The sequence below is a fragment of the Pagrus major genome, chromosome 23, assembly GCF_040436345.1.
Source record: "Pagrus major chromosome 23, Pma_NU_1.0".
In the NCBI taxonomy this organism is placed as follows: Eukaryota; Metazoa; Chordata; class Actinopteri; order Spariformes; family Sparidae; genus Pagrus; species Pagrus major.
Window position 1 is genome coordinate 8,952,334 of NC_133237.1, and position 27,240 is coordinate 8,979,573.

General features: G+C 43.6%; 1 protein-coding gene across 2 annotated transcripts; it reads right to left on the bottom strand.

Moving 5' to 3' along the window:
- Nucleotides 1–5,191: 5,191 nt before the first annotated feature.
- Nucleotides 5,192–26,914, bottom strand: rnf216 (ring finger protein 216). 2 transcript variants are annotated; one of them, XM_073494349.1, is made up of 17 exons: nt 26,829–26,914; nt 25,844–25,977; nt 23,303–23,433; nt 22,030–23,088; nt 21,824–21,900; nt 20,962–21,070; nt 19,705–19,866; nt 19,480–19,591; nt 18,866–18,999; nt 18,378–18,428; nt 17,031–17,168; nt 16,184–16,332; nt 15,649–15,727; nt 9,713–9,810; nt 7,549–7,771; nt 6,470–6,539; nt 5,192–6,086 (listed from the first exon to the last, which is right to left on the bottom strand). In XM_073494349.1, exons 2-17 carry the CDS (start codon nt 25,908–25,910, stop codon nt 5,710–5,712), a joined length of 3,036 nt encoding a protein of 1,011 aa, XP_073350450.1. In that variant the 5' UTR covers nt 25,911–25,977; nt 26,829–26,914; the 3' UTR covers nt 5,192–5,709. The 2 variants fall into 2 exon arrangements, with proteins under 2 accessions (XP_073350450.1, XP_073350449.1); XM_073494348.1 differs by lacking the exons at nt 25,844–25,977; nt 26,829–26,914 and having other exon boundaries at nt 23,303–23,632.
- Between the last annotated feature and the right edge of the window lie 326 nt (nt 26,915–27,240).

The window sequence follows — 27,240 nt, forward strand, 5'->3', positions numbered from 1 at the left end:
TTGGTCTCCCGCCAGTTTCTGTCCACAGCGGCTCCATGTGCTGTCCCACTTACACACACATACATGGAAACACACACACTTTTTCCTGTCTCCTGAATGGAGCCTTTGTGTTGAAACATTTATTCTAGTGCAGAGAAAGGGCAACCCCCTCTAAAGATTCACACACACTCATGCACACACATGAACACCATTCAGGGAGGTAATGTAATGATGGAGCCTCCAGAGCAGGTCTTTAAGCCCCCCCCCAGCACCCCCACCCGTCAGGCTGGCAGATCCCAGAGGAACACCCAACATGGCAAAACAAACACACACCACCCCTCCATCTCATCTCCCCCCCTCTGCTGCCTCATCTCCCCCCCTCCCTCCTAATCTTTCTCCCCCTGCTCTCCCCCTGCCAACCATCTCCTCCCATTAATCCCTCAATCCCTCATACAGTTTCTCTCCCACTGCTTTATTCCTCCCTTTTTTCCTCCCCCCTCTTCTGAAAAACTGCTGAAAAGATGAGTCACTGAAAATATGACCCAGATCCCAGAAATGGGTGCAGCGGTTTGTGGGTAAAGTGTCAGGCTGCAGGCAGAGCCCTCTCTCTCTCTCTCGCTCTCTCTCTCTGAACAAATGAACGAGTGACGAGTGGAGATGGAGGGGTGGGGGGAGGGTTAAGGGAGGGAAGAGCGGCTGTGTGCGAAATGGCCGCCGTCTCCACCCACATCTGAGTCCCCCAACACCTCAGCCGATCCCCTTGTTACCATGGAAACACCAGCTGCTAGAAGCTGAAAGGTCTGAGTGTGTGTGGCGTCGTCAAGGCCTCAAATGTCAAAAACCTTAGTTACATCCAAAATGCGGGCTGATTGAGGGCCTGGTAAGGCTTGTGTGGTTTGAAGGGGTGGGGGTGCAAAGAGCTTAGGGAGGTTAGGAAGATGAAGAGCCCCGCGGAGCAGCAGGAGGACGAGGAGGAGGAAGTGGGCGTCTGCCTTTGATCAGAAAAGACCTCATCATTGAGGAAACAGCACGAGGCCAAGCTCTGCTCAACTACCTCCTCCTGTATTCAGCCATCTACTCGACTGCAGAGGATGTGTGTTTGTGTGTATTTACCGTCCCCTTTCTGCCAGCTCTCTTCGCTCTAATCGAATCTATAGCCAGCCATATTTTTCCATCACTCACGTGTCCAGGCAGTGAGTCAGTGGGCCAGTGGGTCAGTCAGTAATCTCTTTAGGGGATGTGAAAGAGCAACATGGGTCGTGCAGGATGAAAAGCACGTTGACTCAGTATGACGGATCAGCCATCAGAGACAGAGACGGCACACTGGCATACTTTCACATCCAATGTGTTTGATCAAACCTGGTGTAAAAATAAGCCACACATTCCCCTTGAGTCAGTCATGCTACCAGCTGCATGCGGATGTGTAAGTGTGGGTGTTCTGTGATAGTATGAGGTAGCTCAGCTAGTGTGCCAGAGAGGGCAAGACACAGACTTCACACTGTGTGCTTTTATATTTTGTAAGCGTTGACCTTGTTAACTGGTTCATTGATTTTCTGCGGAAACATAATGTCAGCTATAAGATCCCGTGTTTTCTTGTTTCATAGAGGCAGCTGCTAAAACTGCACGGCTATGCTAAAGTTATTTTTGAAATAGTCAAGTCAAATAATTAACCCTCACAAAACATTTGGTAAGTACAAAATCAGGTAGAATTACAAATGGGTTTTGATAAGATTTGGGTGCCAGGCCAGCCTTGCGGTGGCGATCCAGATGTTAGATCCCAACAAGGGATGTGATTGATGCTATTCAGTCAGTTTTCTGTTGTGAGATATATTGTATTATTGAATATCTTCATGTAGAGCATGTTGTACATCCCAAAAAATCACTAAAAATGTAATTGTATATTATTGTTTAGTCACCGTTGTCATCGTGTAGACAGGTTATTTAAACATCCAACAAAGGCTGTGTGAGCAGGTCACAGCTGTAAAAGCACACGCTCATTAAAAATATACACACTCATTAAAGATACACACAAACAATAACAGACACAAACAACGCCAGCGGAGGTGGAGCAGCAGAAGGTGTCTGGGGAGCAAACGCTGCCAGACACCAGCGGTCCTTGAGGACGAAGCAGCAGAGGGCTTTAATATGCATGCACACACACACACATACACACATGTTGGTCTCTCTGTAGTTGTGAGGACCCTCATTAACATAATGCATTCCCAAGACACTTACCCCAGCCTAACCATCACAGCTACTGGTAAATGCCTATTTCAACCCTAACCCTATATCCAACTATGTGATCCAAAAAAGTGTCAATACAGATACAATATAGGTTCCAACCGACTCCAAATGGCCTGAGACATGCTCCTAAACACTTTCTGGAGGAACCGTTTTCGCCCTGACACTCTGTGTGTGTGTGTGTGTGTGTGTGTGTGTGTGTGTGTGGACACGTACTGTTACAGTCGCACTAGCTCTCACAGAAACATGAATCCAGAATTACAGGATGCTGCATCAGAGGTGGTATTTGTCCTTCTCAGGTGTCCCAGGAGATATGCAGGTCACAGCTGGTTCATTATTGACTTTGAATCTGTCTCATCAAAATCCAGTTAGAGCAGCAGGTTCCCACCAGCTATTCATTGAAAGGCCTGAATGCTGTTTTCAGTGGTTTGAATAGGGAACATTGACACTGTTATCTTACTGACTGATTTATAGTATATACAGTATATCTGGAGGCAGATAAGGTGAGGCCGGTACGACACATTTCTATACACAATAACAGTTAAAGGTGCCTTACTTATTGCATAAAATAAATATAACTGAACAACAAAGATAGAAAGAAAAAGCAACAGTAGTAGAACAACATAGGGTAAGGTGTGGGCGTAACGGATGAAATGATACATAACTACATAGTGCACCTTTAATATCAATATATGTATTGATGTCAATTCTAGCATTTACACAAAGCAGTAACACAAAGCCTAGTTAAACCAGAGATAGCCTAATAAAGAGGGGGCTACCTGTAAACAGTATGATTGTGTCTCTGATAACTTCAAATGAAAAACTGATGTCGTCTAACAGTCCATATCATCATATTGTCTCCCTGTGTTCAAATATCAAAACAGTCCACAGTTATGCTAGCAGCTCTGTGAGGCTGTACTGAGGAACAGTGGTGCTTTTTAGCTAAATGCTAAACATTACCGTGCTAACATGCTCTTTAAATGCTAACATGTTGATGTTCTGATGTTCAGCAGGTTTAATGTTGACCATGTTAACCCTCATGGTTTAGCATTTGAGCATGCTAACATTTGCTAATTAGCTATAACAGAAGGTACACTTTAAGCCAGTAGTGCAGGTGTTTGGTCATTAATCAATGTGGCAGAGGAATACAACTTCTGACCTGATCACTGAGGTCAGTATGGATTCATCCTCTGTGCACCATGAATATCTGTTTAGTAGTAAGTAATGGCAACCATAACCCTAACCCAACCAGTAGTTGTTGAGGTAATTCAGTCATTCCTATGTGTGTTTGCACCTTCCTCTACTGAGGTTTAGGTCTCCATCCAACAGCATTTTCATTTTCATGTCGAAGTGAGCGTGGGACCTCCAAGTGTGTGCGAGTGACAGCGCTGCATTGTCAGAAGTCTCCTTCATTGAGCGTTATCACATCATTAAGCCCGTCCTTTGTTCTTTGAATCAAATGAGTCATTAGCAGATAATACTCTATAATACTATCCCACTGTAATCCATGACTCACACACTCGTCTGATGGGCCGTGGGGTGTCTTCAAGGACTAGAAAAATAAAGCACAGTAGAGTGCGATTCATTCAAAAATAAGGCGTGATTGTTTTTCAGGGAGGCATCACAGCTTTGTCCTCAGAGCAGCAGGGACAGTCAGGGTGAAGGGTCGCGGGCTGAGGTCAGGGCTTATGGAGGTGATTACACTCAGCTGAGCAGCCATCATGTTTACAGTGGTCATGGGAGTCACACACACACACGCTCACACCGACTCTACCGTGAACCTATTTAACACATTAGGATAATTTTATTCATCATGTTGAGTGCCGCTCCGCTTATAAAAACAGCTGGCAGTCATGTCAACAGTAGTCCGCTGTGGTCAAGTCTGATGTCATGGTGATGTCATAAGAAGTGTAGATCTGGGTCATCTCTGACAACAACTGCCATGAAATTTGGTCCTGACATTCATGCCCCCTCGGGATGTATGGTAATGGCTGTGACACTCCCCTTTTTATTTATCGCCACCATCAGGTCAAAATGATGTCAGCGTTTGTTCAATACTTTGGTTTATGACCTAATACCTTCATCATCATCAGCCTCAACGCAAATTTTATGAATGTGCAACACTAAATCAACGCTTCAATGATTGCGCTGAGGTCTATTTTCAACTGTGGCAATTGTCTACGTTGCTCCTCTCCTTCTCATTCAGCAGAATTACTTTTGGTGTTCTTGTTGTCACATAGTTTCAGTCAAGCTACATTATCACAGTTAACACTATGCCAGGATTTGTTGGAACAAAATAATAAATCACACATTTAATTGAAGTCCATATTTTGTTTCTGCTGTCTCAAGCACCAGACGACACAGTATTAAGCTGCCAGCTCTGCCGCTCATATCCTTATAGACTATAGAAACCCCTGCATGTCCTCGTGTGTCTTTGTTATATACATTATCTCATTCATGACGGCTCGGCTGGTGTTAGGAGATGCCGGTTCTGATTAAAGTCTGATTCTGGCCCTCATACAAACACAGTCTGTCTCATACCACCCATGACTAAAACCATTAGGACCCCTGGGCTAAAACGGGGGTTCGCTGTGCCGCCTTTATAGTCCACATGCAGAAACAAGAGGCTGTGAGTGTGTGTGTGACTGAGTGTGTGTAGCAAAGTGATTTGTCACACTCGCAGCACACTTGGCTGAACAAAGAAGTCCCCTCTCTCTGTAACATCACAAAGCCCGGCTGTCGCTATGCCATGATTGGTAGAAACCACCCGCTCTGTCATGTGATTGGTGCATAGCCCAGGGGCTCAGTTATCATGAGTCAGCCCCTTTTTGATTTTTTCAGCATGAGACGAGGGAGGAGGCGGTGGGACAGACGAAGGAGGGGGGAGACAGACAGAGAGGTAGTAAGTTTGTTTAGGTGGAAAAATGACCAGAAAACCTTCACAGAGGCACAGGTTTGAACTCTTCTGAAGCAATGTGAACAGAAAACTTTATTAGAAAACTGTGGTCTCAAACATGTTACACAAAAGATACAGGGAATGCTAACTGTTTTTTTTTTTCAATTATTTACTCAAAAATATCTGTATAAACTGGAAATAAATTGCCTCAAGATTCTATACCGTTCATCAGTTCAACCCCAATATTCAAACCGAAAAAGATGAAAAAAGGATCATGTAACGTTGGGATCCACTTCTTTACTGAAGTCCAAAGCTCAGGGGGAGAAGGCAAAGTGTCTGTATGTTTCGCTTTCTACAGATGCACTTATCATTTCAGTGTGTTTTATCATCGGAAACAGAAAAGAATAAATCAAGCGGCAGGGCAGAAACCTGCATGAGTGTGCAGGAGCTGTGAAAACGGATGGAGAGGACCCATAGAAAAAGGTGACGCACTCTGACATCATGACATCAGATCTCAAAAACAGCACTGAAATGAAAAGTCTGACTGTACTGAGCTGATCGCACCAGGACCGACACACTCGTCACGGAGTGTGTTAGAAGCGTCTGTAGTAGCGGTGCGGCCCATAGTGCATGGGCAGGTCAATGTTGTGGTGATGAGGGTTGACAGGAGGGTTGTGGTGGTGATGGTTGTTGTTGTTGTTATTGTTCAGGGGGGGCAGGTGCTGTAAAGGGGGAACGTAGGGTGCGGGGGGCAGCCGGGGCATGATCACCTGGTGGTACATCCCCCCTTGGGGTGGAGCCGGTGGGTAGCGGGCGCGTGGAGGCACGAAAAGGGGAGCTTGTACCGCCTGCGGGTGAGGAGGGGCAAGGGGGTTCGGGTTCGGTGGGTTTTCAGGGGGCGGACCCACGCGTGGTCGCTTGATGTCGGTGATGGGCTCCGGAGGAGGGCCGACCCTCTTCCCTGAATTATCTGAAGGAAGAAGAAGAAGAAAGGGAAGTTATCGATGCAGCCGTCCGGTTTTATAGCATGTTGACGTGTTGTAAGACTTCCCCCCGGAGGTTTGGATCTAATCCCGGTCCACCCTCGCCTGCCTTACATAATTTACACAAACACATTGAGGCAAACCAAACACAGGAAACACCCCTGCAACCGCTGCCGGTTGATGCTGTAAACAGGCAACTTGTGTGAATAAATAATGGTTTAAAAGACAAAGAGGAAGCAGCAGAGAGGAAGAATAACGTTGCTGCAGGGCAACGTTTCCCTGCTGGGGAACATAATTCACCAGATTTGATGATTAATGGGACAGAAATGTTGAGCAATACTCAAACGTTGTTAAAGCGGACAGTACTGACCTGCAGACTTCTTATTCAGCTCTGCCTCGCCTTCTTTCTGGATCTCCTGAATGATTCGCTCATCATCTTGCTGCAGAAACACACAGAAGTTTTCAGAATTATTATTTCCAATAAGATGAAGACAACGGGTGTTTTACTGGTTTATCAAAGGGAAATCAACTCCTGTGGTAGATAATTAACTTGCAGTGTGACAGCCGCAAATAAACTCTCTTTACACAGGAAAAACAGAGAGACCTTTGCAAGATAATCAGGGTTCCTTTCGAGGCCCAATTCCCTCAGATTCAGGGATCCCAACACAGCAGAGTTTGAGACACAGATCAGCGTTAATCACTGATACAATAATGAGATTTTTTAATGAGAACTAGCAGGCGTTACAGAAGCCCACAGACAACAACTGAAGAGAGAGAGGCTTGAGTGTGGGAACACTTCTCTGCTTCACCTTGTAATGCTCATCTGTAATTAAAGCTTCAGCCAACACAGCGTTTGTTTAGTTGTAGACTTGCTGTGTCTGAGTTTAATACAAACTGTCTCCAGACAAGTGGGAGGGACGGCAGTTTGTACTTGTTTGTGACACGAGTGTTTCTCCAACCTAAAAAATTAACTTTTGGGTTAAGGGAGCATTAACTTGTGAGCCGTGTCAAGGAAATCCTTTAAATAATGATAAGACGACAGCCGACCCCTTTCACCATCCCTCCAGTGTCCCTCGGGTTACCAGTATTTATCCATTTCTTGGCATTGCCTTCAGGAGCAGCTCTTGGCCAGCTCCTGTGCCTCTCTAGAGCGGCTGGAGACGCTCCAACTCATTAACTGCTCGGGCACTAATTGTTTCTCCTGTTTGCCAGTGATGCTGTGGCCAGGTAACTGTAGGCAACCATGAAGTCAGATGGTCAGGGTCAAAGTGCAGCGAGAGATGGTCAACATGTTTCTGAGTGTGTGTAGAGGACCACGGACATATCTTGAGAATGGATGTGCACTGGCTGAATGATTGGACTAAATCAGACTAATTCTAAGTCTTCCATCAAAGCAAAGCCGGGCAAGAAGACAGAAAAAGTCCCTGGTTAACATGTCTGAAAGATTACCGTGGGGTCGGTCCAAAGGGAGCACTTGCGGCAGTGGCGGCAGGGAGCGCCCGGAGAGCGGGCGTGCTGGCAGAAGTGGTTGTAGCCTGTGATTGGCTCTCTGCAGAGGTAGCACATGAAGCTGCCGCAGCGGCACGACATCCGGTTGCAGCCCTCCGACTTGACCAGGCCCGTACCGCACTTGACACACTTCCTCACCCGAGCTGCCGTCATTCGCTCCTCACTGCGGCACAGGGAACGTGGCCAGAGTTAAAAAAGAAAGAAGAGGAAAGTAAAAGACAAAAGTAGAGTCGAAAAGAGACATAACAGCTGCAAAAACATGTTACTGGTTTGGTGGCTGCAGATAATCACATGAACTTCTTCCAGCGTGTCTCAGGGACAGAGTCTCCCTTGTGTTGCTTAATTTTGAAGTGAAAACAACATTTGTGTCTGCGGCTCAGCTTCATGTTAGTACAGTCATGCGAGAGACCGTCGCCCAGAGGATTTGTTCCAGGGTCAAATATACACAGCTGTCCTGGAAAATATTTTAATTTAACTAGTTAACTGCAGCTTTATAAAGTTCATAAAGTGACATACAACACAATTGATGCTGCTGGAATCAAAGCTAATTTGATGTCAAGTGTTGGTTCAGTATGGGAATGGCGGACTCCGCCACTAACAAAGATCTCCATACAAAGGTAGTTACAGAATGTAAAATAAACAAATTGGCTTTGACCATAAATTGCATTAAAAAAACTGGGCTTTCATGCAAATTTTAGGGATAATAACTTTAAGTACATGGTTTAAACTAGGAGGAAGCTGACCCTATAAGCAGCTTACAACAGGCAAATGAATGTAAATAAAGGGCATGTTATCATATTGCACCAGGAACATGATTAAATGAGCAAGGTGAAAACACAGAGAGCTTTAAAAACCAGAATAGCCAAACAAGGAAGTTGCATCTGCTCCCTGGACCGATGTGACCCGCTGGCAGTGCACCGATATCCAACATGTTAAAACCTCCAGCAGAGGAAGAGGTGACAGGGCTGGACACACAGTATATATGGGTGTGGTATCCATTTTTAAACATCCTGACCTGAAGGGGATCAGTGGAGTCAGTGTGTGGTTGTTTGGGACCAAACCCTAAAATCTGGAGCGGTCTAACGTTGCTGTTGTGATTCTTTCACTGATGTCCTGTTAGACTCATCAGGTCAGTGCTGCTCAGACCTGCTCCACTGATCTTTCCACCAGGCCACTTCCTCTCTCTTTCAGCATCAGGAAGTAAGAGGATCTGTGAGCGGCTCAAAACAGGAAGTGCTGCCTGTGGGCCAGCTGGGCCGCAGGAAGCAGCCGGCCTCTCCGCTTCCTGGAGTGTTGTCCGGGAAACTGAGCTGTGTACCCAGCATCCTCTCTGAGTGAGGAGGAGCAGAGGGGACAGCGAGACAACAGAGAGGCCCTCGAAGAGTCACAGTGTGGATAAATGGGAGACGCCCACTTTTGTTTTAGTCTGACTTTATTCTTTGTCATGTAAAACTTTACCATGACAGGTGATTTCTGGGAGCCTGAGCACAGAACTGGTTCTACTGTGTTTTTCATGAGAAAATCTATATCAGACGCCCAACAGTATAAGACACTAAAAACAAAATGAATAAGCGAATAAGGCAAGACATGGACTGATGGGGAACAGAAAGGAAAAACCAACGCTTTATTCTGAAAGAATAGTGTGAGGACTGAAGTGTCGGCTGGTTGGTGTCTTATGTTTTAGAGTTTATTGAGAATCCTGGCTCCCAAAACAACCACAAAAGCTTCATGAAATCCCATCAAAGGACATAAAATGATAGATAATATTAACATAGATGGCTGAGTGTCGGCGTGTGCGTCCTGCAGAGTCATGTTTGTTCCTGTGCAACACGTCATCACACCTAAACGACAGAATAGGTCGTTTGCAAATGGTTCCTAAAACGAAATATGTGACAGTTCCCGTAACGACGGGTTTGATATTGGATTGAGCTTGATTGAATTAAAGAGGACTGTTGTGCCTTGGTGAAGCTAGGAGACGTTCTAGTTACCACAACCCCTACAGGTCACCACCAATTTAGAAATCGGTTGTTTTCACCCCGTTTAACAGTCAACCAGTATTCTAGTTTTTCTGGCGAGGACGGGTTGTTCTCGTGAAAGAACTTACAAGAGCACCCTCATGCGGATCTCGTCCCTCTCCAGGACCTGCTCACACGTCTTCCCCACGTGCTGCTTCCACTGGACGTGGCACTTTCTGCAGCTCTCCTGTAGAAAACGCAGAGAAAGACGTGAGACACAAGACAGTGAGAGAATGACAAAGCAAAAGACTGAATCTTTCTTTACAATAACTCCTTGTAACATTTATTCACATGTTAGTTATCAAACACCAACAGATGATCACATTTCCACCTCCGCCCATCACTCCTCCTCCTCCTCTAACATAACTCCAGTTACTGCTGAATAAGAGGAGCGCTGCAGTCGTCTCTGCTCTATATGCTGCTGGTGCCGCCACTGCAGGGACTTGCACTCGCACATACACAGCTAGGTGTGGCTCTCCCTGCAAGTGTGTGTGTGTGTGAGACTGCAGCGAGAGTGTGATTTGCTCGCCACTGACTGCTCGGTTGCCTAGAAACAGCAACTCCATCCTCCAGCCATCATTCGACGTGTCGGCCTGAGACGTTCAGTTAAAGGGCGTGCAGGGCAGACAGCATCACCGCACACACACTCGCACACATTAGCTATTGGTTGCCTCTCTTGCTAACCCTTAGCTAAGTGGTGCCACCATAAATATTTGAACCCCGCTCATCTAATATTGAAGAGTGTGGCATGTGACAGCTGATGCAGCACGGTGTGATCCATATCTGCACGTCTGAGCCTCAACCCCAGAAGGAAAGCCCTACATTAGTCACAAACACACCCTCTAAATGGTGTCCTATGACCTCCTCGCTCGCTGTGTGTGTGTGTTATTTCGTTGTGTGCTTAAGCTGCCTAGGGGCTGTAGCACTATATTCAGTGAGACAGCTGTGTGTGTGTGTGTGTTTGTGTGTGTGCAAGGTCAGCCAGAGGGTGGGGAACTGGGTTGGAGAAGAAGCCAGTTTTTGTTGGCATTTGGAGCGGTTCGGGTGGAAACATTTAAGACTCTCCGAAGTCAAATCGTGGAGCCTGTGTGGTAGCATTGAGCTGAGGAAACACGTAACAGATGAAAGGTCGACCAACTTTTTGTGGCGTTGCACATTCATAAGGGAGTGTCCCAGCAGAGAGAAGCATGAAACACGGCCGAGAAACGTGGGATTGTGCGTGACAAACTTAAAGCATAACAAGAAAAAACACTCTCTGCTCTATGATTTCAGTTAAATGAGAGTGTTTAGATGAGGAGGAAGAGGAGGAGGAGGAGGAGGAGGAGGAGGAGGAGGGCAGGTTGTGTGCCAGCCGAGAGGTGCAGAGCTGGACTCCAGTGTCAAGAAAAAAAGCCGGATCACACAAAGACAGATAGGCAGAGAGTGAGAAGAAGAGGAGGCTGGAAGGCAGAGTGGTGAAAGATCACCCCCTAGTGGTAACTTATAGACCAGGAAGAGGGCCAGCATGAGACAGAGACAGTGTGACAGAGTGTGTGTGTGTGTCTGGGACCTGTTTGACAAGCTGTTGAAAAGCAGGAACACACCTGAGTTCTTATAGCGCGGCTAAAAATACAGCCCGTGACGTCGGAGTCAACCCTTGCACGGGGGCGTGGCTTCCCAACCTCAGGTGATTTACGTGTATGTGGTTGAAATGTGAGGAAAAGGTTGCACGCACACACGCACACACACACACACACACACACACACACACACACACACACACACACACACACACACATGCAAAGGCAGAACTTTATGATGCACAAACGGCAGCAACGTGAGCAGCTTGAATCTTTAAAATAGTGCATGTTCAGCTGTATTACTTCAGCCTCTACATCTACCTCTACAACCTTTTCCCCATGCTGTTCAGACTTGTCCTCCATCGCCATTCACCGCACTCCTCTCCCTGGGGCTCTACCCTCCCCTCCTCCCCTCCATCTTCATTCATACCTTGCCTCCCCTCCCCTATCTTTCACTTTTTCTACCTTCTCCTCTCACGGTGCAGGCTGCAGCAGCCCTTATAAGGCAGTGCGAGCAGCTCGCAGAGCCTCTGATTGGGGGGCTGCATCGAGCCAGCGTGTGTGTGTGTGTTTGTGCATGAGTGTGTGTGTTTTTTTGTGGGGAAGTGGCTTTTACTGCAATCAAACTGAGTGCAGAGCAAAGGGCAGGGACGAGGAGAAGAGATGACGGCCTGACACGATATTTTACAGCTTGATGATGTGTGATGTAAGATGCTTTTATTGCAGAACTGATGCAGCGCATGTGATAATGTATGAAATGCCAACTGGTGCAACACAGATTCACAAACACTCTGGCGCACAGAACCAGCTCTTGTTTTCACTGTGACAGCCTTCCAGTGGCCTACATTCCTCTGCTTTCATGAAGTAATCACACACAGACCAGGAAACAGGCCTGTCCAACTGTCTCATAACCACATGTGGAATACATTAGGATCCGCTTGTGTGCATATATGTGTGTGTGTGTAGGTCAGACAGAGCCAAGGGAGGGGAGCAGGAGAAAGGAAAAGAGAGGGAGAAGAATCTGGGTCAAACTTGATGCAAAGCACATTTGAAACGGTGGACCAAGTGCGTCCAACCAGTAAGAAACCAGCGTAAAGTGCAGCCAGCCAATGAGGCGGCGGTGTGGGAAAAGGCGGGTGGGCTCACGGAAGTGTGTCAGTTACATAATGAAGCCCCTCCCTGCTGGGAGAGTGAGCAGGCCGCGGGGCCAACTGTACAATGACCGTCTTCAGCCGCGCTGATGCTGACACGACCGGGAGCCAGGAGAGAAATATAAAAAAGAAAAAAAAGGGAAAAACACAGAAAAGCTGCTTAATGAAATAATTATATTCTGGTGACAATAGCTGGGTTAGTGAGGGGGTTTCCACCACAGAGAGGGGAAACACAGCAGCCACACACACATACACACACCTCACATCCTGATTCCTGCACACATTTAAGAGGAAGCAAGTTAACTTTCTGTAGCACTTGACTCGAAAAACAAAGAAAGTATAGGGCATGGGTGTTTTTCCTTTCATAACTCTACAGTGTCCCTTTATGACCTGTGAGTATAAAACTGTATTCTAATAGTTGACCTAAATCTGCGGTCGTCTGCAGAATAAGATTCAGAAAAGCATCCGACCAACAGATATCTGGAGCATGTCGAACTTTTTGTATCTTTGGGTGTGGGTGTGTGTATGAGTATGTAATGGGGTGCAGCTGTGGAGTTACACTGTGAACCTCTGGCTCCACCTACAGGTTAATGGACAGAATTGCAGGAGAAACGATTACTTTAAGCAGAGAGGACTCTGGGTGTCTCAGCTAGCAGACACTTTAATTTAACGCTTTTAAAGACATTTTCAAGATAATTTTAACCAAATTTAAGACTAATTTTCAAATCATCTGTTATCTTATTAAAGCATTACAGGTATGTAGACAGGTGTAGTTTAATGTGGTCCTGTACTGAGGTAGGTTTAATGTAGGAATATGGGTATTAGAGTGAGTTAGGTAAACCAATATGAAACCTTTAGGTATATATAAGGTAGAAAGTGATAGCGCTTAGGGTCTAACTGTATCTAACATAAACATAAAAAATGTGGAGATTGACTCACTTTGACAAAAATAAATTAAAAGATGGATAAATGAAATGAGATAAAATGTAGGACAGCGGGTCCATCTCACGATCCAGCTGTTAACATAAAAGCCACTGCAAAGAAAATGCTTTTATAAAATAGGGCTTTTGAGTAGCAAGAGGGAACTTAATGTAAAATTACACTTTACAGAGACAGAAAGTGTCTGTGTCCAACAGGACAATTCTGTAAATGTACATGCAAATATGTAAATGTATACTAACATTCAAACTGCATATGTGTCGCCATTGAGCCTTTTTCAGTTGAGGCTGAAGTGGAGGCGCCCCTAGTCGTAATTCACTGATACCAGTGGCGCCCAGTATTTTATTGGAGAATGAGAAAGCTGTTTCTGAGGTTTCTTTCTGAGGTGTCTGTATTTGACCACTGTAGCTGCATTTTCACTGCAGGGACTAAAATTAAGTTACAGGGACATTGTTTATCCTCCAAAAAGTCTTTTCTGAATGTTTAAACGTTACAGCATTTTTTTCCAGCCATCATTTTTAAACATCTGCAGCTGCAAACCAGTTTGTTTTTTATTCATTGTGCTTTGACACATCCACATGGAGGAACAGAAGAAAGTGTATGACAGATGGGCTGACAGTGAAGTCAGGTTATCATCCTTGTTGTATAGTTGCAAGTGGAAATGCATTTTTTTCATACATCTACAGACTAATTGACATAACCTTGATGGGTCATTAGACCACGCCGGAAATGCAGATGACAATGGAGTGAAGGAAGCTTTTAGTTTCTTGAAAAGTAGCTCCTGGGACTTAAAGTTTAGGGACCTTGGGTGGAAATGCAGCTTAAGTAACCGTCGGCCCTGCCCCTGCAGTTTCTGAACAATCAGAGTTTACTTCCACCAGGCAAGGACAATTGCTTTACACCTGGAACTATTGTACAGGAAGTCATTTAAGTCCCTGGTTCCTCCGGTCGGAACACAGGTTTAGTTCCTCAAAAAGATCTCTTGCTCCCCAGGTAAAGTTCCTGCTGTGAAAACGCCCAGTAACACAACAAGTATGCAGTGATACACTACCAAGCTCCCGCTGAGGCTCTTTAAAACACAGACACAAACACATTTCTTATTGTCTCCGTGTGGTGTCTGCCCTGCTGTGAGAGCCATTTAAAGGCGGCAACATCAGATGAATCACAGTCCCATGACTGAAACTGGTGTTAGAGACTATAAAATATGTTGCAATGCAACTTGAATTGAATTATTCTCATTGCTGATTAATCATTTGACAATTTTTTTAACTTGACGGATTAGTTGTATTGATCTACAGAATATCAGAAAACAGAAAAATCAGATCACAACCTCTCAGAGCCAAAAATGGCATTTTCTTAAACTGCTTGTTTTGGACCGTCACGAGTTAAAACTACAAAGAAATTCATTTTTATATCATATACAAAACAAAAAGCAGCAAATCCTCTCATTTGAGAAGTTGAAACCAGTAAATGTTTGTTTTTTTGCTTGACAATGGTGATTAATGTCCTTCTAACCTCCTCAGATTATTAGCTCAGAGTTACTAGAGAACTCAACTCCAGTGCCATTAGGTGAATACACACATTTATTATTTTGCATGTGTTGACACAAACCCGTCTCTCTCTCCCATTCCGGGAATGTAGTGATAGCAGAAGTGTGTGTGTATGTGTGTGTGTTTGCTTGATGAGTTACAAAGAGATAGTGGTGGTGTGGCAGGAATGAGTGTGAGACACAAGAACAGAAACAAAAAGAGATACAGACCAGCAGGAGACAGAAGGGAGTGTTTTTTGTTTGTGTGGTGAGAGCGCAAATATGATTGCAGGTATGTATGTGAGTGTGTGTGTGTGTGTGTGTGTTTCTGCCAAATAATGGAGATTTTAGACTGGAATGCATGTGACAGCCTTGGCAGACACAAAGCTTTGCCTCCCTCATGCATTCCTCAGACAGAGGGAGGAGGCCCAGAGATAAACAGAGAGGGAGAAAGAGGTGGCGACCTCGCCAGATGGAACCGTTTCATCGCGTCCATAAAACTATTCATCAATCTTTCCTCTCTAATTCTGATCTCTGTCTCATGTCCAGGCTGTATGGAGATGATTTATGCTGAAGTGGACGATGCACGCAGAGCTTTCAGGTTTTACCATCGACTGAATTATTCATGAGGTCTCCTTCTGAAGTCAAATCCAGCTTCAATCTCTCATTTGTACACTATGACTGAACTCTGACATATGTGATTACATCAGAGGATGCAAATACTGAGCAAGAGCCAAAGCATTTACCTACACTTGACCGAACATATTTATGAAAAGAAGAGTAGCAGCACGACTTCCCCAGAACAACAGAGTGTTTAATGAAGTAAATAAATACAGATCGGGACTGACCTTGCGGCACCGAGGGTTTGGACAGCTAAACAGAGACATGTCTTTGTCCAACAGGGCTGGGAAGTTGCAAAACGGACACCTGAAAAGACGAGAGAGGAAGGAATGGTGAGAGGAAACATACCATGCAGACATCCCTGACATAAGAATCCCACTGAGAGGAAACACAGAGGCATTATTTCAGACTTCCTACAGACTCAGTAATTTCCATGATGGATCATCTGCTGATTATTTTCTCCTCTTGTTGATTCATGGTTTAGTCTTTATAATGTTAGAAAATATTGAAAACTGCCTATCGCACTTTCACAGAGCCTAAGTTGATGTCTCTAAATTTGTTGGAGTTTCCAAACAAGGAAACAAAGAACATCAGCAAATCTTCACGTTAGAATCTAGAATTTGAGGCATCTTTGCTTGTAAAATGACTCAAACAATCAATTGATCATCAGAAATTGGTGGCAAATTAATGTTCAGTGGCTCTACAGATTGATCCTGATCTATAAGTGATGTAAACATCACTCACACACATACACACACTTACCTCACAAGTTCATCAGCACAGGTGGCAGCGACAGCCTCCTCCGCCTGCCTCTCGTAATATTTACACAGTATGTTCTCTGGTAGGACCTTCTCCAGCTCACACACTGGGTAGGAGCACAAGCAGCCCCCCTCCATGCAGCTCAGCTCCGACTGAAACGACGACACGCACACGTCAACGCACGCGCCGGTAATTACACATGCACAGGTACGTTTAAAAAAAAGTCAACGCTCAGAGCGCAGATACAGACACTGAGTTAACAGATGATTCGGTCCATTCTGATGGCTGTGAATGGAGGTGGACAAATAAACGAATCACCCCTTTTATTAAAATGCAATCCGATACAACAGCGTGACAAATTACAGCCTCATAAAGCAGCAAAGAGACGATTTATTACTGAGCAGTTTTATTGGATTGCATTAGATTATACAGGCGTACCTAATAAACTGACAGCTCTGTGTATTTCACACCATTTTACTACTAATTTTATGTTCATTATTTATTGCCGTGTCCCATGACATGATTCTTCTTGTTTCAGTGCAGAATAAAAATCAGCCTGCAGAGACTTTAAAACTGAACCTTATCGACAGACTAATTAAATCGCTTCCAACTTACTCCGATATTACCATACAATGTTAATAAAAACAGACAGGATTTGCCCTGCAAGCTTTAAAATAGTACAACTAAGTAAAACTAACTAATTCTCTAGCTCAGAAAGACATTGTCTTTTATATTCAATAGTCATTTGTAGTAATTTATAGTTGCCTGGCAACATTAGCAGTTACTTCCTTTTCTGATGTGAGAAAAACTGTGTGCGTGTGTGCGTGTGTGCGTGTGTGCGTGTGTGTACCTTCCCGGAGCCGAACACTGCCTCCTGAGCGTATTTGACCAGACACTCTTTACAGAACAGGTGGCCGTCTGAACACTGTGTCATCTTCTCGAATGCAAACTCCCCGTAGCAGCAGCCACATTCGATCAGCTGGCCGTCCTGCAGAAACAATCATACACAGACATGATTTATGCAGCTCAGATGTTTACAAACTTCATCTTTTTCATATTAATGGCAATGTCAATCGCCACATGGTAGTAAAAAGGATTAAGAAGTCAAATGAACCTTCAAAGCAACCAGTCTACAGCATTTTCTATAAGTAGGCTGCTTTTCAAGGACCTTTACAACTTTAAGATAACCAGCTATAATCAGCTGTTTGACTTTGAGGGAAATGCAGGATTATTTCAATATTTGTCACAACTCTTAAGTGTAACCAGGATAATAATGTAGGTATCTTCAACATATATTCATTGGATTTCTATATGGCAGCATTACAGTCGGTCAACATTGTTGAGTTCTAAACCACACCACTGGTACCATATGAAAATAACTGACACTAAGGCTAAAATAATAATCACTAGACAGGTATATTACTTATATTTAGAACTTAGTGTTTACATTTTAATGTTCAGGGTGAACTCTAAAACAAATATTCCATGATATTTGTTTGGTACATTTAAGGGATACTTGTACAACCAAGAAAGCCTTTGCTAGACTTGGTACAAATTGTGTGAACTGGCTAGACAAACTGTAGCCACGGGGGCAGACAGTGCAGCTCCTGCAGTTTACCATCTGCCTATAAACGTAGTTATTCAGCAAAATCTGCTTATATTAGACCCAATTATTTCATATTCTGAGCTATTTAAAGATAGGAGCTGGGGTTTTTGAGTGTACATAAGTAAATTCTCAATGACTGGGAAAGTATATGACCTGCTCCACCTCATCTGCAAAACACGTCACCACAAATCAGATCAATGCAAAAACATACTGGCAGCCTTACACATTGTCTTTGGCCCAAAAATACCTGGAAACTAGAGCTTTTATATGATTGACAGCTGAGCTAAGGCTCAACTATGGTTGGTGTTCTATTACTGTGATAACTGACTTAAAATGATGTGCCTGTGCCTGAAGGGAATCATGTGTTTTGTTTTGTGTGTTTCTTTATTTCTGGTCTATGGTGAGCTGTACAGTGTCATGTTTTAAATATTTGTTATCCTATTTGTCTCATATTTGTTAAATGGAAACTAGAAAAACACAATTGGACAAAATAAACAACATGCAACCGACTCATCAATACCATCATACTATCTAACATGTACTACCTGCTGTATCCTATAATGTTATTTCACAATACCTGTCAATTCTTACCATTTTGTATTCGTCTTCATTGACCTGCAGAGCCAAGAGGAAGTCTTCATGCTGGAGAGAGAGACAAAGCAGTTTGGTAAACAGGTGTTGTATTAATACTAGAGGGTAAACAGTAAACAAACTTTTCTACTTTAGCGGACAAAGGCCTTACAAACTGCACGATCCCCATGGGTGTAACTGTGACACTGTGATGTGGGTGTTTAACTGACGGACCAAACAGTCAAAGTGTAAATGACTTCTCGCTGATCTAATAAGTAATTCACTGGAGTCAAGTGGCAAATGAATACATTCCTGTTCATGAAGGGAGCCACTACACAGGGCATTCAGACCTAGGTGAAGAAAGGTATATAGTAATAAATTACTATACAAATATTCCCCACTGTATTATTATGCGGATGAAAAAAACAATGTAGAAAGCAAAGCTCCCTCAGCGTACTGGTCTGTAGCCTGAATTTACTACAGAACTGTGGAGAGTGTGAAAGAAATACCTCCGCCCATTCCTTGGCCTTCTGCTGATAGAACGTCAGCTCCTTCTGCAGAGAACCCTCCAGATTGTTGTACGTCCTGCAGTAACGACGGTCGTTCTCCAAGAAATACATCCTCTTGTCAAATTTGACTGAGCCTGGTGGACAGAGGGAACCCAGTCAGTGAGACGGTCTGCAGCAGCAGTTTTAAACTTAAACTGCTCTCTGTGTTTGCGCTCTAAATACATTTTCTCTCGCTCTCATATATATATATATATATTTACATTAAAATTAACCTTAATACCTTGCCACCTTGTTGCTAAAAACTTACACTGAAATCAATATATAATCCTTTATATTTTATTTTCATTTGTTTTGTAATCAGGTGATATCCTTTCAATTTAGTTTTAGTTTTTCTTAAAGTGGATCATTCTTATTCAGTTTCAGTTAATGACAATTTATTTCACGGTTTATTTTAATTTTACTTTCAGTTTTAGTTTACGATAAAAACCCTGGAAGGAACAAAAAACACCTGCACTACAAGTGAGTGTATCTCAAGAATGCACATGCAGGTGGCGGCCTACATCAGAGCATGTGGTGCGGCCACACAAAGAAAAGCGTTTAGAAAGTGTATTCACCGTGCTCAAAGTGGAAATCGATGTAGCAGCGCTCAGAGGAGGCTCTGCTCCGTCGTCTCTTTCCTGAGAGGTCGCCTGAATCTTGCCACTTCTTCAGAGCGTCACATAAGGCCTGGGAGAGCGGGGGCGTAAGAGACAATTATAAAAGAGAGCAAGTAAGTAGAGAAAGGGAGGAGCTATAACTGCATTACCAAGGGGCACAGTGTGCTATGTGGCCGTGGGTACCTTGCGTGTGATTGCATAGTGTCCCTTCAGAGCATTGAGGGCCCATTTGATGTCCTGACAACTGAGCATTCTGAAATCCGCCATGAGCAAGTCGGTAGCCTGCATCACAGCCTCATGTCCCACCTTGCCCAGTCTGGCGTAGTCAAACAGGTCCTCGGTCACCTGAACAGACCCAGAGCAGGCTCATAAACACAGCACCCCGACACAGAGGTAGACAAATGAAAAATGACAGTCTGAGTGCAAATTTGACAGGTGAGGCTTTTCTCTGCTTGTAGTGTGATTGTTGCCCAATCAAGTCTGCTTGGGGAAAAGAACAATGCAGATAAACAACAGTACAGAGTCATAATCAGGTCGACAGCAGACACCGAGAAAAGCTCCATTATAAAAAAATGTGTCTGCTGAGCTTGATTGATGTAATTATGTGATGAGGAACAATCTATCCTTCCTTTGTTATGTTTCCAGTTCTTCAGTTTGTATGCACACTGTACATAATGCTTATTGTGCCAGTGAGGACTTGCATCTATAACCTTAGTGAACTAAAGTTTCTTGATTAAACAGCACTCTTTATGACTGAAAACTACAATAATCAGGAATTCCACTTTAGAGGTTTTAACTAGAGCTGTACCAAATAGTACTAAACTAGAAATTACCATTTGAATGCTGCATTGTTATGTTCTGTTTAATCTGATATTTCTGCACAGTTGCAGTTAAAGATTAGGCTACACTGATATTATTAGTATTACACTATTTGTAGAATTAGATTCCATTGGCGGCTGCGTAGGATTGTTTGCGACGTGTCAGATCCAAACATTTCTCCAACTCCAGAGCGTTGTAAAGTCCAAAAGTTAAAAGATATAGAAAAAAACAAAACAGAAATAATGTATCTACAACATGCTTTTATCCAACCAAATGTTATGCTTCAATCAATAAACAAGATTTTCATTGCGGTCAATGGTCTACTTGATTTGCTGCTTGCCAAAGGGAGGTACAATCTAACAGCACCATAAAGTGCATATTAGATTAGCCTGCTGCCGACTTGTAATGACATTGATGAGAAATACAAGTTATATTCATTAAAGACAGTCAATTTAATAAAGAATAATAATATAATCCAATGCATTTCTTGATTCCTATTGATTATTATGTTCGAAGATTTTCTCCTTTTTTTTTTGAGGGTGATGATGATATAAAATATGATGACAGGCATTCGAAGCTTCACTTGAAAACCTCCACAGAAGCTTTGACACACATACACACCTCTGTCTGGGTGTCTCCAGACTCCAGTAGGATGCTGGTTGGAGCTGCTGTGGCTGCTGCAGTCTCCTTCCTCGGATACTCTGGGTTCTCCAACAGCAGGTTACAGATACTGCAAACAGAGCAGAGAGGAGCAGCATGTGAACACAGGCAGGCTTGGGACTGTCTCTTATTGCATGTGTGGCAATAGAGTATACATCTAATCCTTTTTTCTGCTTTCTGTGAGAAAGAAATATAATCACAGTAACATATAATAACATACTTCAACAGACCAGTCAAAACTCAGTTGTCACAGGTCAATTATCTGACCTTTTAGCAAAGGGTAATACTTAAAGCCAGGCACTTTTAAGAGGTCAATATATCCCTAAAAATGAAAAAGGAATAGACCTTTAAGCTATAATAAAAGTTAACAAACAAACGTTAACTCCATAACCACACTGCAAGGCACAAAGGATAAAGCATGAAACTTAGAAACCTTATTAGTGTTAATGGTAAACCATAGCTTCAAGTGAGCAGACAGTCGAATCAAGTCTGACAAATGACGTTAAACCCAGAATTCTGATCCCTCAACAAATCCTGTTTTAATGAAATGTCAAGAGGCACATGATGTACCGCTGAGACCAATTCAGACACATATAAGACGTAAATACTGAAAGAGCTGGGCTGTAAAAACGCTGCAGAAATAAAACCAAATTTTACTTGATGGCTTTGTGAGTGGTACAATGTGCTCCTGAGGCTAGGGTGGTAGCCTCGACTAGACAAGAGGCTCTTTTAATCAATTAATCAAGACAATTCATTACTTGTGGAGATGAATCATTCATCATAACTCTACATGAAGTACTGGAGAAAAAAAAAAGCCTCTTACACATTCAAGTGTTTCACATTATTCTTTCGGATCAGTTCTGCTACATAGGCTTCCTGGACATCTGGGAATAGATCCAACTGTAGAAGACAAAGAGTTGAAGAGGCGGGAACAGAGGAGGTGAGAAGTTTCACAACAACCAAAATCATTTAACTTGATATGAACCGGCTCATGAGCTCACTGTTGTTCTGTTCAGATGTGATACTCACAACACCAGTGATAAGAGTTCTAACGAGGGCGTCCTGCTCCGCTCTCTCTCGTGGTACAGACGGACCAGGCCTCGCGTCCTCTATTCGGGGAATGTCCTCTGTAGCAGGAGGGACCGCTACCAGAGTGGCGAATGGGTTGACCCGTTCTGGGTTTGGAGCTGGAGCCAGAACGAGCCGAGCCTCTCCTCCGTTGCAGGGGGCTGAAGCAGTGGGTGCTGGAGGAGCGGGGGGGTTAGAGTTTACATTAGGCACCCTGATGTTGAGGCTGACAGCTGGTGGGCCCGCGCTGGAGGTGCCTGCCTGCGTCGGAGGGTTGGGAACAGCCTCCCCAGGCGCCTGACTCCCAAGGACGATCCGGTGACCTGCCTCTGGAGGACCTAGTCTCTCCGGCGCTGCAGCTATTAGCACTGCAGGGGGGATCACCGGTATCACCTGAGGGGGCTGAGGGGCCTGGAGTGGAGGCTGGGCGGGGGCCTGGGCCAGGGGCTGAGGCTCAATCTGAATGAGACTGCCCTGCCTGCGAAAGAACGACATGGGCTGCAGCAGGTTCTGGGACCTGAGCAGCAGCTGGGGCTGTGTTATGAGAGCCGAGGCTTGGATGCTCGGTTGCTGGGGAACAACTACTAGTTTCACCTCCTTCGCCTGGATGAGGTGGGGCTGTGGGGTGGTGGTCCCACTGGACTGCGTGGATGTACCGGGCTGAGACTGTGTCTGTGTGCGAGACTGTGCAGATGAAGTACTTGCCTGAGGATTGTCTTGTGAATGAGTACTTGTACTCGCCTTTTGCTGTGAGTTCGTGTTAAGTTTTGGCTGAGACAGTGTGTGTGATGAAGAGCCAGGGAGTGGCTGTGTGTGTCCCGAAGTACTAGACTGCACTGGTGTCCGTATGGCTCTCCTTGCTAGGGAGGCGCTGGCCTTGGCATCTCTGGAGGTAGAGGGGGCAGAACCAGGATCTCCTGAAGTTGCGCTACTATGACCTACAACTTGAATCAGGTTGTCCGAGGCCCCGCTCCATTTTGCTGCTGGGCGAATCACATGTCTGCGTGCAGGAGTTAATGGCTGCAGAAAACACAGGAGGCAAAAGAGACAAACTGATGAAGGACGGGAAACAAAAGATTCTACTTATGCTGCAATTTCTGCCGCTTATGTTATTTATTTCTGATTTCATGCCAACTGTAGAGCAAAACAATGTTTACACACTAACGCTTCTATCTATTGTGTTTAAAATAACAGGGAAGATTCAAACATAAGTCTCTTTGATAAGAACAGTCACCTCCAGTATGCTGATGTCGTCGTCATCGGCATCGTCCGGGACTAAAACAGGGCTGCCAGGTACCAGAGTCACCGGCTCCTCATCAGAGTCATCAGAAATGGTGATGAGCTCCCTTTTATGAGCACGGGAGCCTACACACAAACACAAACACACACAGTTAATGTCAAAACTAGGAATTTGTATACTGTGTGGACATTTTTGTCTCAAAGGAAATGTGTGTGAAAGATAACAAGAAAAGCATGGCATGAGCCAGGAATGAAATTTTTTGATGTTCTTATTATTTTGACCACAAACATTCTTGTTTATACTGTGTATGCTTATCTTTGTTATGATACATTAATCCCTATGGGAAACATGTCCTCTGCATTTGACCCATCCAAAATGTAATGAGCAGTCACAGAGCAGCACCCAGAGAACAGTTCTGAGGCCAGTGTCATGTGCAGGAGTATTGGTCGTCCAGTAATTGTAGGGTCACTGGTTCGAATCCCAGCTCCCCCGGCTGCAAGTCAAAGTATCCTTGGGCAAGATACTGAACCCCAAATTGCTCCTGATGAGCAGGTCGGGACCTTGCATGGCAGCCTCTGCCATCAGTGTATGAATGTGTGTGTGAATGTGACAAGTGTTGTAAAGCGCTTTGAGTGGTCAGTAGACTGGAAAAGCGTTATAGAAATGCAAGTCCATTTACCAATATGGAAGGAGTATAGCTTGTAGTTTTTATATCTGAACTTGTTTGCTCACTAAACACAGAAGTAGAATAGATTGGAGAGGTGGGTAAAGGCCAAACTTTCTGACTCATCCTTATTTTACAAATTTTACCAAAACAAATTGTTATGTGACTGCCCACTAGAGCTTTTCCAACACTCAGAAATAACCTGGTTTCCTTCTGTCAAGGTACAAACAATTGGGGGTAGACCCATTATCTGCCTAATCTGATTATTGGTGCCGATATTTAGCATTTTTCCGATTATCAGTATCGGGGGTTTTTTTGCGTCCGATTGCAGATAAAATAAATTGATTTAAAAATGCTAAACTTTGGCTCTGATGCAACCTCCTCTCTTTATCTGTAGATATCACTCTGTGGTTTCACCACACATGTCCCACCCACAACACTATCTGACTGCTTACACAAGTAATAGCCTATCAACACTGAATAATCTGTATCTGCAGAGTAAGTAGTCATTAAAGTTATCAAATAAATTGAGTGGAAGTATTAATTAGGGGAAATACTCAATTACCTCAAATGTGTCCTTGCAAAATAACTAATAATCGGTATCAACCTTGAAAAAAACACATTGGTTGACTCCTAGTATGAATCCATGTTCTACAGCCCAACCAATACAGGATTTTTGAGTCGACTACCGATATTGATTAAATTTTTTAAAAATCTAATAATGACATATTAGCCGGTATTAAATTATAAATTAATTAAATAATTGTTTTTCTTCTTAAACAATTGAGAAGAAATGTAAGAAAAGAAATGCACTGAGCGGGAATATTAACAAATAAATATTATAATAAATAGTAAAACAAACAAACCTGTCATGCTCTCTGGTGGGCAAACTATAAAACGATGACACTGTTTCAAAACATAAATTTGGCTTTCTGTGCTTTCTTGTCTTGATTTACTGGATGACATATACAGCTGTATACAGATATATCTGCAATGAGCTAATATCAGCCAATTTATAGGTTGGACTTCAGACAGATCAACTATAACAGCCACAGAGGACTATAGCTGGGGCAGCACAATTAATCGGAATATGATACAATATGGCCAAGTGCAATATCCTACAATGTGTGACAGAACAGCTTTATAATGAGGTACTGTTGTGCTGCAGAGATGTCCTGGCCTACAAGTCTTGCTCTCCAAATGTAAGAAAACATGATTGTTAGCTACAGACCCCAATGAATGTCACATCCTCATGTTTGAATTGTTTTTTTCAATGAAAATTGTGATGCAGAAATGATTGTTCCTACTAATCGTGAATCATATTGCAAACATAATATCTGTATAAATAACCACAACATGATTGTTTTTTACCATATCCTGCAGCCCTAGCTACAGTGATACTGACCTTCATGTTGCAGAATGAAAGGGGTGTGCAGAAAGTTCAGTTTATTCAGTCTATGTTGTAATACCAGGGCCACTATGACACGGAACATGTGTCAGCCTCACTCAAAACAGACAGTGGTGTATGGGCAAAACAGTGGAAGATGCATTGCCACTAATTATCATGACGCCCTGTCAAAAACTGGCATTGGTATATAGTATGTTGTCATTGATGATTAAAGGGACAGTTCACCCCAATATAAAAAAATCATGGGATTCTTGTCACACATTATGCCTGCATTTTATTCTGTTTTGCCCATACACCTGGTCTAGTTTTAGTCAAAGTTGCAAAGTTTTGGAGATACCATGTGTAGATGATGTATGCCATTATTGATTTGGGGGGTGAATTGTCCCTTTAAACTGAAGCATGCTGACTGTATGTTTTCAGTTGGAGTCACATGCATGTGAGTGAGCATATGAAGGTGTCTCACCTTGGCTGCGGTGGACGTTGAAGCTTGCCAGGTGAATTACATCGTCATCGCTGCCTCCATCTGCCATTGTGAAACTACACTTACCAGCTCCCTGAATCAGCCCGCACACAGAATCACTGCACAGTTGATACCATCTACTCCACACACACACACACACACACACACACAAACACTATGTTATAGCTGGTATTCCCCTGGAATTTCAACTAATGCTTTCACTTTAAAATTTATGATTTGTCATGACATTTATCAAAATGGAGAAGGGTTGGACTCCACCCTGGTGTTATGAATAATCTTATGACACAAAGTTCAGAAAAAAACATATAAGCAACTATCCAATGGCCATCTCAACCAGAATGTGCTAAGAGAGAACTGAACAAAGAGGAAGCTCATGATAAAGCAGAGGGCTAAAGCATGATGAGCAGTGTTAAAGGGTCAGGATGTGTGTCATCAACTAGAAGTAACATTAGCTGACAAAATGACAGTTGATTTGTTGCTAAAAACCTGATCCCACAAGACTATGTTGTAACATTCACTCCGTCATCTTTACTTGCTAACCCAGCCCCGCTTGCTCCAGATCTGATCAAAGTTGGCATGAAATCAATGTAAATCTTTCATGTTGTTACACTGCACACGCTAACACTGCGAGAAACTGGCAATAATGCCTTACTAGCTAAGTGAACTTGCGTTATAAATCATCATCATCTTGACATTAGTGTGAACATTGTGCTGTTATCTTAAAGTTAACGATGCTGTGGCTGAAAACAAACATGTCAGATCATGTATTCGATCATTTCCGCGCACACACACACAGAACAAACCACTGCTCTCAGCTAAGCTAATGTTAATTAGCTTGGACTGCTAGCTAGCTAGTAGGTTGAGTAGTTAGCTCACTTCTGTCGGGATTTCTATCCATAACATTGCTTCAAAACGACCATGTACGGTCTGAGATGTACGATTGAAAAATACAAATGCAGAAACGTACAATACCACAGCTTCGTGTTGGATATCCAGTACAAAAGGGCTTCTTGGTGGACTGACAATCCGTGAATATCGAAACAAACTGCCAAAACAAGAACAGTAAACGTCACGCGTACAATGTCTGTCTCTACGTAAGGGCGGAGGTCCTGTGGGAAATGTAGTCCTAGAGGCAGTCAGGCTCAGGGCTCCAATAAACCCAAGCCATGGACAGATGATAGAGTCTATTTAGATCATATATATACACACAATACATATAATATACAATAGCCATCCTAGCTAAATAGCATCATTACTGAGTAGCTAAGGTCACACATGATAGAGAAAGAAATGAACAGTGAAGTCTCATTTTAAACATGTATTATGGTACAACCAAAGTGTATGATTCCAAAATAATATAGGATATTCATCATTTCAAA

Coding starts and splice junctions, on each gene's coding strand:
- rnf216 (XM_073494348.1), bottom strand. CDS start 23,548: ATGCCATGCTTTTCTTGTTATCTTTCACACACATTTCCTTTGAGACAA. Junction 9,811..15,648: donor CAAACCCTCGGTGCCGCAAG/GTCAGTCCCGAT, acceptor CGTTTTCTACAG/GAGAGCTGCAGAAAGTGCCA. Junction 6,540..7,548: donor CCCTTTGGACCGACCCCACG/GTAATCTTTCAG, acceptor GTGTTTCTGCAG/CAAGATGATGAGCGAATCAT.